This window comes from Micromys minutus (genome assembly GCF_963924665.1).
Source record: "Micromys minutus genome assembly, chromosome: 1".
Taxonomy (NCBI): domain Eukaryota; kingdom Metazoa; phylum Chordata; class Mammalia; order Rodentia; family Muridae; genus Micromys; species Micromys minutus.
The window spans coordinates 28,389,796-28,400,675 of NC_137969.1; the positions used below are offsets into that span (position 1 = coordinate 28,389,796).

The following is a 10,880-nucleotide window of genomic DNA, read 5'->3' on the forward strand; positions in this document are numbered from 1 at the left end:
CTCTCACAGACTTTCAGGCAAACCACCAATAGGAGGAGGAGGAAGAGAAAGTCTAGTTCCTAACAGGTACAGGGGGATGAATGAATGAATGAATGAACGAACTAACAAACGAAAGCGCCTGTAATCCCAGCACTTGTAAAGTAGAGATAAGAGAATCAAGAATTCAATGTCGTGGGGCTGGAGAGATGATGGCTCAACAGTTAAGAATGTGATTGCTCATCTAGGGGACCTTGTCTTAGTTAGGGTTTTACTGCTGTGAACAGGCATCATGACCAAGGCAACTCTTATAAAGGACAACATTTAATTGGGGTTGGCTTACAGGTTCAGAGGTTCAGTCCATTATCATCAAGATGGGAACATGGAGGCATCTAGGCAGGCCTGGTGCAGGCAGAGCTGAGAGTTCTACATCTTCCTCTGAAGGTTGCTAGCAGAATACTGGCTTCCAGGCAGTTAGGGTGAGGGTCTTAAGCCCATGTCCACAGTGACATCTCTATTCCAACAAGGCCACACCTAATAATAGTGCCACTCATGGGCCAAGCATATACATTACAGGCCCCAAGTTCAATTCCTAGAACCCATGTCGGTCAGGTGACTCACAATCACCTGTGACTCCAGCTCCAGGAGATCTGATCCCTCTGGCTCTTGTGAGCACCCCCACGCATGCCATACGCACACCTATACACAATTTGAAAAATAAAAGTTCAATGTCATCTTTTGCTATAGACATTGAGGCCCCTGGTTTATGTGAGATCCTGTCTCGGTAGCAAATAAAGAGAGAAAATGACTGTAACGGTCAGAATTGGCCAGAGGAAAGCATGGGTCGTAGGGTTTTGCCCTGCTCTACTCTGATTCCTTTCTACCAAGTTATCCCTGGAATCCCCCTTTTTCTAGGATTTCTAGATTGTACCAAAGATGAATTGAACCCAGGTGTAAATGTTCAGAGTTCTTCTGCTTCTTTGTGGATATGCATTTATTTTTATCTATCTATCTATTTATCCATCCATCCATCTATCCACCCATCCATCCACCTATCTATTTGTCTGTGTGTGGTGTGTGTACTTGGTGTGTGCCCATGTGAGTGCAGAAGCTTGCTTCCAGGTGCACACATGTGAAAGCCCTAGAGTGCTCTGCTCTACCGCTCCCTGTCTTAGTCCTTTGAGACAGGGCCTCTCACTGAATCTGGAAGTAGGCTGACAGCCAGCGAGTCCCAGCAAGCCCTCTGTCTCTGCCTCACACCAGCTCCATGTTAAGGTTTCTGGTGCACACAACCATGCCCAGTTTTCCACATGTTTTTTTGAGAATCGGAAGTCAGGTCCCCAGGTTTGTACAACAAGTGCTCCTATCTACTGAGGCACCCCCCTGTCCAAAATGTTCAACGCTCTGTGCCCAGAGTCCTTTTAGGTCAACAGCCATCTCTGCATCTTCACTGGCCTGTGCCAACTCCCATGTGAAGTTCTTGGCAGCAGATTCTACAAGGCTTTTCCTGGCTGTACTAGCTCTGTCAGGCTCACTCTGGGTCAGGCCTGTGTCTCTGGATTAGCATCTTTGTAAGTAAGGCCAAAATGTGTAGGGGCAAAGACTCAGGCCAGCATAGATCGTGGACAGAAAGGTATTTTGATGGTAGTGGTAATAACAATGATGAGGCGGAGAGACAGATGGCAGAGGTGGAGGATGCTGAGGTGGGGGAGGAGCTTATGGCACATACAAGTGAGAATGGCACAGCTCCTGGTGAAAGCCATGGATAGTGGCCATGGTGGTGAGGGAGGGGTGAGGCGGAGCCGTAGTGGGAGTGTGACATTGGTGGAAAGGGTGCTGGGAGAATTGGAAGTAAGACCAGAGGTTTGCATGAGGGTGAATGTGAGCCTGGCTACGGTCTCGAGAGTGGAGCTTACTGGTCCAGTCCTGCAGCTCCCGTTTTACAATCCGGTAAGTAGGATCCTCAGTTTCACATGCGATCCTGAAAGAGTGCGAGTTCAGGTCCCCAAGAACAATCCCAGGGCTGAGAAAGGGGCACCGAGGTCTTGGAAAGCCACACAGACACCACAGAAATGAATGTGTAGGTTGCTCCTCTGCCCTAGGGGCTCGACCGAGGGTTTCCCTTCATCCCTGACCATTGGGCTCACTGGGGCTGGGAACTTCGCTTCCGACTCTGCCCTGATTTCCTTGGGAGGTAACTGAGAGTCCTGATCCATGTAAGGAAAATAAAAACACTAGCTACTTCCTGGGTTTGCGGTGATGATCAAACAAGCTATACATCTGAAGAAGTTAGCTTAAACTGGGCACAAGGCCAGACCACCCATTTAATGGATGTTGAAACTGAGGCCTGGGGTGGTTGTACTCCTGGAAGAGAAAGGGAAGGGGAAGGGGGCGGCAGGGGGTGGACCCCTGCTGAAGAGGGAGCTGGTAAGAGCTATATTTGAGCTTCTGGAAGGATGACTAAGGAGGTTGATAACAGGCTCCGGGGCTCAGGGCGGCAGGCAGGCCGGGGGCAGCTGCCAAGGAGAACCGCCCCCCTGGAGACGGCTGTCTCCAGAGGCCCCTCCCAGCTCCCTGCTTTGTCTCACTCTGTAGAAGGTGCCAGGCAGACGCTACAGCTCAACCAGCCCCTTTCTGGAAACTTCTCACACTCCCCTTTCAGACTCTTCGGGTCATGGGTAGGAAGGGAGGGTTCTGGTGGAGGAGAGTACTCCCCTTCACTCTCTCTGGGAGGCTGCTCAGGTCTCCAGTGACTGAGGAAGAAACTAAGGCCCGGTACAGGTCAGGAATGGGCAGTGCTCCTAGGGAGGAGGGAGATGGATAATTCTCCCCCACAAAAGAAGTCACATGACAGATGAAGTAACAAGCAGAACAGGAGAAATACCGGGGAGCCAGGTGAAGCCTGGGGTGGGGAGGACCTGTTGGGGGAGCATTTAAAATCTGGTTCTGTGCCCTCTGGCCCGTGCTGCTCAGACATAAAACGTGGGCAGGGGAAGGAGATAAGGATTTTCCTCCCTCACCTCCTTCTCTTCCTCTAACTCTATCCTCTATCTCCTTCCCTGCATCCCGACTCAGACCCATGGGGAATGAAGTCACACCGTGGCACTATGTGGAACATGTCCAGAGAGGTGGTAGAGATAAGCATCCGGGAGGAAGGTGGCAAAGGAGCACTCCTTCTCGGAGGGTCCTCCCTAGTAACAAGTGTCACGTGATAGGGCTGGCTCCTCATTTCCCCCATTCGGGGACCGATGGATGTTATCTCTGTTCACATGCTGCCACTCGGAAAATGGGCTGGAGGAGGAGTGACTTTTCCAAGGTCACACAGCTGGGGCTGAGCTCAAACATCCCTCCTTCCTCTTCTCTGCTCCCCCTCCTCCCAGGCACCCGATGTCAGCTGCTCTGAAGTGAGTGGCTATTTTTATTCTGGTGCGAGGGACCTGAAACAGCAGAGCCATGTAGGTTAGAAGACTCTAGGACACCGGCCTCAGCAGGCAAGGAAAAGCTCACTGCAGGCACAAGATCCTGCTAAACTTGCCTGGGGGAACTCTTGTTCCTTAAAGACTTCCCTGTCCTGGGCTCCTGCGTCTCCCAACAGTTCTTCATTAGAGGTCGGAATAGAACACAGAACCAGAATAAGCCATGCTCATCCTGGCTCCAGCTCGAACACTGATCTTGAAATTGACTAAGACTTGATTCTATGCCAAGGCTAAGCCTCTTCTCTAGCTCTCCAAAGAACTCTGACCATCACTTTGACCAGCCACAATCAAGAAGCTGATCCTAACTTGAGTCCTTCTTTGTTAATAAATTTTTATTGGTTATTTTATTTATTTAACCTTCATTCTGGACATAGACTGAGCCTTGAGAGTGAATGCTAACCTCAGCCTGGATTAATTCTTTTATACTAAATCCCAGTTCTGACATAAAATGAAACACTGGTTTTGGTTACAGATCTCTGAGCTTAATCATTGACTAGCCCTTGATCTCATAATGAGAATTTTCACCATGTATAATGCAAATTCTGTTTACTTTGGTCATAAAATGGAGCCTTGAATCTGGTTAAAGTCCAAGTCCTGAACTTAGTTGTTAACCGAGCCTTGACCCTTGTCTCCTGGTTGTATACTGAGCCTTAATCCCAGCCAAAGACTGAATCCTGACTCCAACCCAAGTTTAGTTCTAAACCTAGTGGACCTTTTTTTTTTTTTTAATTATTTTATGTATGAGTCTTTTATCTGCATGTGCACCTGCATGCCAGAAGAGGGCATCAGACCACATTTATTGATGGTGTGAGCCACCATGTGATTGCTGGGACTGAACTCGGGACCTTTAGAAGAGCAGCCAGTGCTCTTAACTGCTGAACCATCTCTCCAGCCGCCCCCTGGCCCCCAGTGGGCTTTTTTTATTGCTGTTGTTGCTATGATATTTAATTTGAGAAAGCCTCACTATGTAGCCCAGACTAGTCTTGAACTTGTGATCCTCTTGCCTCCTTTCTTAAATCTTTGCTTAAACTAAGAGCTGACCATGATGAATCTAAACTCATCACAGACTAAACCTTCACTCCCAACCTATCCAAGGAAAAGCTGGGGCCTAGACTGCACACTGACACCTTAGGGGTTGTGAGCAGAGCCTTGTGCTGCTGATGCTAAAATGTTCCTGCTACTGTTGTAGCCATTGTCTCCCTTGCTGGTTCCACTGGCTGGTGGTCAGCCCTCAGCAGACCAAGCTGTGGGCCAACAGCCACAGCGTCTAGGTTAATGCAACAAGAGTGGTTTGGTGGCATCTGTCCAGTGAACAACAAGGGCTCATGGGGAACTGGGGTTTGGGTGTGTCAGCAGAAAAACCACAGGCTCTGTGGGGCCTTTGGCTTCAGTCACCATGGGGACCCTTATTGCAAAAGGTAGGGTCTCTTGGGTAGGGGCTGGGGTAGAGGGAACCAGTGGGTTATATTCCACTGTTTTGTAAACAAAGTTTACTGTTCGAGTTTAGCTGACATGTACTTACAGAAAAAAAGGTAAAAGAAGGGAAATTTTACCTGTAATTTCAACCTCCAAGAGATAGCCATTTTTATCTAATACAACATATTCGTGCACACGTGTTTTATAAAATTGACTGGCTGCTGCATGGTTCGTCACATCCATTAATCGTCTATGTCCTCGACGAACAACAATGTGGCTGACCTCTGTCTAGCTTTTGGAATCCAATGACAAATTCTCATGGCACATGATTGGATCGTACGAAACTAGTGGGATATAAGAAGTCTTTCAAGGATTTGGAAGAAAGAAATCTTCCAAATATCTTATGTCCTGGAAAGTTTGAAAGCAAGAAGAAAGAAACCTCACCTTTCCCTCCCTTAGAAATGGATGATGGTGTCAGCAGGTCTTTGTCAACCTTACTCCTTCTCCTTGTGAAAGAAGGCATCTCACTGTCTCTCCAGCTGGCCTGGAACTCACAGAGATCCACCTGCCTCTGCTTGCTGAGTTTTGTCTACATTTATGGTGGGCATGAGAATGCTTGTACGTGGGTGTGGGATACCACAGCTTAATTGTTGAGGTCATAGGACGACTCTCAGGAGTTGGTTCTCCTACCTTGTGAGTTCCAGGGATCAAACTCAGGCCGTGAGGCTTTGCAGCAAGCGCCTTTGCTTTCTAAGCCACCTAGGCAGCCCTTCATGGTTTGTTTCTCTCTATTTTTTTTTTTTTTTGGAAAGATGCTACCTCACTGCAGCTAGACTCACTGATTTGGCTAGGCTGGCTGACCAGCAAACCTCCAGTATCTTCCTGTCTTCCCATGTTGACTAAACATGGCCTGGTGCACTTCTGGGCTTTCTAGGGGGCTAAGCTCTGGTCCTCTGCTTCTCTCACTGAGCCACCTCTGCAGTTCCAAGCTTGTTTCAAACTCCTAACAATCAAGGCAGTGTGAAGGAGATGTAAAGGGGTCTTACTCTTTAGCCAAAGTGGGCCTTGAGTTTGAGCCACTTGTCTTGCCTCTGCCTCCTGAGTGTTGGGATTACAAGTGTGCACCATTGTACACAGCTAAAATCCTCTGTGTGAGTGTTATTTTTGAGTCGGGCTCTCATAGGTTTAGGCTGGCCTTAAATTTACAATGAAATAGAAGTTTTTTTTTTTTAATTTTTATTTTGTGTATATGGTTATTTTGCCTGCAGGCATGTCTGTACACCACATGCATTCCCCCAGAGATTGCAGAGCCTCAGAGAAGGCATCAGATTCCTTAGAACGAGAGTTACAGACGGTTGTTAGCTTCCATGTAGGTGCTGGGAATCAAACATGGGACCTCTGGAAGAGCCCCCTGTCTTCTTAACTGCTGAGCCATCTCTCCACCCCTCTGAGGATGGCTTTGAATTCTGGTCCTTGTGCCCTGTCTCTTTAGTGCCAGGATCACAGGCTTGTATTATCATGGCCAGATTCTCACACTGGTTTAAGATCCAAGCTCAGGTCTTCATGCTCAAGCAACAATCGGTCCTACATGTTAAGTCATCTCCCCAACCCTAAAAGTCTATTTTTTATATTTGTTTCTCTATTAATTCGTGTGTGTGTGTGTGTGTGTGTGTGTGTGTGTGTTTGACATTATAAACATGTGAAGGTCAGAGAACAATTTGTGGGAGTCTCTTTTGTTATATGGGTTCTGGGACTTGAACTTAGGGCATCAGGCTTGGCAGCAAGTGCCTAAATCACTGAATCATCTTTCTGAACCCCCATCCTATTTTATTTATTTATTTATTATATGTAAGTACACTGTAGCTGTCTTCAGACACACCAGAAGAGGACATCAGATCCCATTAAAGATGGTTATGAACCACCATGTGGTTGCTGGAAATTGAACTCAGGACCTCAGAAGAGCAGTCAGTGCTCTTAACCACTGAGAAATCTCTCCAGCCCTTTCTTTCATTTTTAATATGTATTTTTAACATATTAATGAGCCAAGAAAGGTAAAAATACCTTGGATCACAAATCAGCCTTGGCTCAGTGTTGACAAGGTTCTCTGGGCCCAGTGAGAAAGGGCACAGTGCGTTCCTGCTGTCTGCCAGAAATCAGTTCCAGGACACCCTTCCGTACCAAAAATATGAGGATGCTCAACCCCATAGATAAAATGGTTTAATATTTTCCTAAAGCCTGCATGGCCCTCTCTTGCACTTTATATCATTTCTAGATAATTTATAACACCTAATACAACGCAGATGCTATAAATAGTTGTCATGCCCTATTAGTTGAAATAACAGCAAGAAAAGAGTCTGTGCATGTTCCGTACAGAGGCAGTTTTTACTTCCTAATATTTCCAACTTGAGACTGGATGAATCCAGAGTGACAAAAAACCGAATGTACTTGCTGTGTCTGCTGAAGGGGCGAGGACACAAAGGGCCACCTGCTTCATCTTTGGTTTGGGGCTCAAACCCAGATCTACCACTTGGTCTATTTTACATTTCGGAGACAGTTTCTAATCTGCAAAACGGAGTTCACTGGTGGAGGGGAAGTTTTGATGCAGAAAAGGAAGAGCTAATAATGGAAGGCAGCGCAGCCAGAGTCTGTCCTAATAATCCAAGCCCTCAGGAGGTTGAGGCAGGAGTATAGCTTCGAGTTCAAGGACAGTAGGAGATTGGAGTGTACCATCTCTAACCAGATACTCTTATTAATGAGATGCATTATGTATAGTAACCCTTTCAACCTTTCTAAGTAAAAAGGACCGGTAATATTCCTTTGTAAGAATTTCTATTTACTATCATGTGTGCATGTGCCTGTGCGCGACTGGGGACGAGTGTGCTGGACAGAGCACAGCTTGTGTTTTTTCTTTCACGGTTTTGTTTTGTTTTGTTTTGTTGCTGGTTTGGGGGCGCGCGGGGGGGGGGGAGTCAGGCTGGCATGACGAACGCTTTTACCCGCTGAGCTTTCTTGAGCGGGGCATAGGTAATTGTCCTCTCTACAAAGAGTGCTTTGAGGAAATGAAGCTTTGATCAGAATTTCGTTCAAAGACATCAAAAGCGTTTAAAAGAGATCTCCTTAACTCTCTGACCCAGAAATCCTCATGTCCACTTGCGAGCCGCCTGCGCCCTCTAGCGACGCGAAGTAGCGCTGTCTCCTGGCATCCTGCGGGAGCGTTCACGCTTAGTGGGCAAATGCTATGTGGAAATTGTGAGGACTGGGAACATGAAGTCTGGAGGACCAGAGAGTGGCTGGAACAGGGCTGGGGGCTAGTGGGAGGCACCCAGCCAATCTGGGTGGGATGAGAGTAGGGCTGTTTCTAGCTCTGGAGGCGCGGTTTATGGTTGGGCGGAGCCTTTGGCTTGGGCGGGGCCAGATTGCGGGCTAGACGTGGCGCAGCGGCCGAGTTTGGGTGCAGCCTGCGGAACGTCTCCTGCCAGGCACAGATGAGCATCCTACTGTCGTCGCCGCCGCTGCTGCTGCTTCTCGCAGCTATTGTGGCTCCAGCCACCTCCGCCACCACCTACCGACCGGATTGGAACCGTCTTCGAGGCCTGGCCAGGGGGCGGGTGGAGGTGAGTGCGTCTTTTCCCAGCTTTAGTATGACAGATCCACAATCCTGCCCCTCATTCCTGGAATACAGTCCTCTCTGGCCTCAGGAATACCTCCCTCTTTCCCTCTTGCATGGCCCAGGAATCATTCCTTTAATTTTCCAGCCCAGCATCCACTGTGGAAGCAAGAAACCTCATCCTGCGGCCTGGCACTCTGAACCCTTGCTCTGCTCTAGGCTTGGCCCTACCGTGGGTCTCTGGACACCAAGTCCCCTCTTTTCAGGCTATATTTTTTCTAAAACTTTCCCTTAGAACCCAACTTATCTCTTCTCTATGGATAGCCTTACTTTTTTCCCGTTATTCCTCTCCCCTACGCCAATTTAGTGTCTGGCATTCCAGAATCTTTCTTCTGGTGGGGAGAAAAGACCTTCTAAGCTCCTCCCCTCACTGTACTATGCTGGAACTGAAAGAGAGAGTAAGGGAATGAGATACCAACACACCACAGCCGTCCTGGACCACCAACCCCGTCATCCTGCTGGCCAAGGATTTCCCTAGAGTCTTCCTAAGTAATTCATATACTTGCAGACTCTTCATGGGCCTTAGTTGGCTTATTTTCTATTTATTTATTTATTTATTTATTTATTTTAACAAAAGGGAATGTAAGGGAGGCCCGAAACAGAGAGGTCTGGACTTCTGTTGGGAGGTGGCCTCCCTTCAGGGAGTACAGAGGGTCCATCCATCCTACCAACTTAGGGAAGAGCAGCCAGATGGTTTATGAGGCTGGACCACAGGTGGCTGGCAGGGTTAGCTCAGCCTGGGGTGGGGTGAGGACCAGATGGCAGGTGCCTATAATAGGGCCCTTAGGGTAGTTCTGAACTGTTTCCTTCTAGTCTGATTCTCCCATGAGGTTTCAATGGCCAAAGGCCATGGTTAGACTTCTACTGACAACATGGAGAATGTGTCTCCTGAATATTGGTCAGCTATCAGTAACATGCCAGCAGGGATCTTCTCCCTCATCCTTTACCTTTGGCTCTAAGTTGGAGCTTTCCAACCTGTACAGAGGTCTTCTTGCCCACAAGACCTTTACCTCCACACCCCGTTGCTGCTCTGACCCACATGGGTCAGAGCTAAGGACCACATAGTCTGTGGCTATAGAACTGTCATGTGAGGGACTCCTGCTTTATTATCCCATTTTCTCTCTCCAGACCTGTGGGGGATGACAGTTGAATCGCCTAAAGGAGGTGAGTTTGAAGGAAGGGGTCCCTCTTAGGGAGCAAGGAGCACCGGTCACTGACTGGGGGCCAGGTGGGAATCCCTGTACTGTGAGGCAAGAGACTGGACCTGAGTTGGTATAAGACCTCACTGGGCCTCACAGTCCATGTCTAGAGGCCTGTTATCTAATGCTGTGGTTCCTCCCCAGGTGAAGGCCTTTGTCACTCAGGACATTCAACTGTAGTATCCTTTTCCCGTCCTAGGGGAAGGGGGGTGGGGAAGGCATTTGGGAGAAATCTCCTTTTTTCAGATGGAAAATTATGTTCGTCTGCCAAAGAGGCTGATATTAACTGTCCAGAGGGTTCTGAGGAAGTCCAAACTTCAGTAGGAAAGCTTACTAGTGGAGAGAAGGACTTCTTTGACCCTTCATCTCACAGTGAACGAGTATTGGGTCCCACCTAGGTTTACAGTAAGTGATCAGCTGAGGTGTCCCAGGAGTCAGCGCCCTCGGCCTCTGCTCCCTCTCTGACCTCCTTAACATCTCCTGCAGCCACAACCTGGTGATGAAGCACCTCCCTGGGGCAGACCCCGAACTTGTGTTGTTAAGCCGAAATTACCAGGAACTAGAGGTGAGGCATTGGTGGGAGGGGCTTCAGAACAGTGGCTAAGTGCTGATCCCGCCCTTTCTTCATCTTAGCGAATCCCACTCAGCCAGATGACCCGGGACGAGATCAACGCGCTGGTACAGGAGCTCGGCTTCTACCGCAAGTCGGCGCCGGAAGCGCAGGTGCCCCCCGAGTACCTGTGGGCGCCCGCTAAGCCCCCCGAGGACGCTAAAGAGCGCGCCGACCTGTAGCCCCGAGCCACGTTGGAGCTGGGACCACCTGCCAGCGCACCGGAGACAGAATGAAGCGCTCAGTATCCCGGGAGCATCCCTCTCTTGCTGAGGGCCGACGCCGGTCTCCAAAGCAATGGAAATGGGTGTGTGGGTGGGGGGGATTCATCTCAATCCTCCCTTTCCCCTCCCCAGCTCTACTAAATCTTCTTCCTTATGCCGAGACTCGTTGTTGCGGGTAGATGGTGCAAGCGATCAAATAGGAGTTCCTGAACATCCCCGAGTGACTCCTCCCACTGTCTGGTTGCGGGAGTTGGGGAACACTTGGGGATAGTTCACAATCCGATGCCTTTCCAAGATAGCAGAGAGAAGTCA

The 10,880-nt window shown here is 48.8% G+C and overlaps 1 protein-coding gene across 2 annotated transcripts; it reads left to right on the forward strand.

Moving 5' to 3' along the window:
* The first annotated feature begins 8,315 nt into the window (after window positions 1-8,315).
* Window positions 8,316-10,722, forward strand: SELENOM (selenoprotein M). Of its 2 annotated transcripts, XM_080942164.1 has the most exons (5): window positions 8,316-8,482; window positions 9,664-9,699; window positions 9,879-9,913; window positions 10,221-10,299; window positions 10,368-10,722. In XM_080942164.1, exons 1-5 carry the CDS (start codon window positions 8,354-8,356, stop codon window positions 10,524-10,526), a joined length of 438 nt encoding a protein of 145 aa, XP_080798290.1. In that variant the 5' UTR covers window positions 8,316-8,353; the 3' UTR covers window positions 10,527-10,722. The 2 variants fall into 2 exon arrangements, with proteins under 2 accessions (XP_080798290.1, XP_080798291.1); XM_080942165.1 differs by lacking the exon at window positions 9,664-9,699.
* The last annotated feature ends 158 nt before the right edge of the window (window positions 10,723-10,880 follow it).

Excerpts from the sequence above, each read along its gene's own strand:
- SELENOM (XM_080942165.1), top strand. The coding sequence starts at position 8,354 with ATGAGCATCCTACTGTCGTCGCCGCCGCTGCTGCTGCTTCTCGCAGCT. Across the intron at positions 8,483-9,878 it reads TGGCCAGGGGGCGGGTGGAG|GTGAAGGCCTTTGTCACTCA; the intron begins GTGAGTGCGTCT and ends GTTCCTCCCCAG. Across the intron at positions 10,300-10,367 it reads GAAATTACCAGGAACTAGAG|CGAATCCCACTCAGCCAGAT; the intron begins GTGAGGCATTGG and ends TCTTCATCTTAG.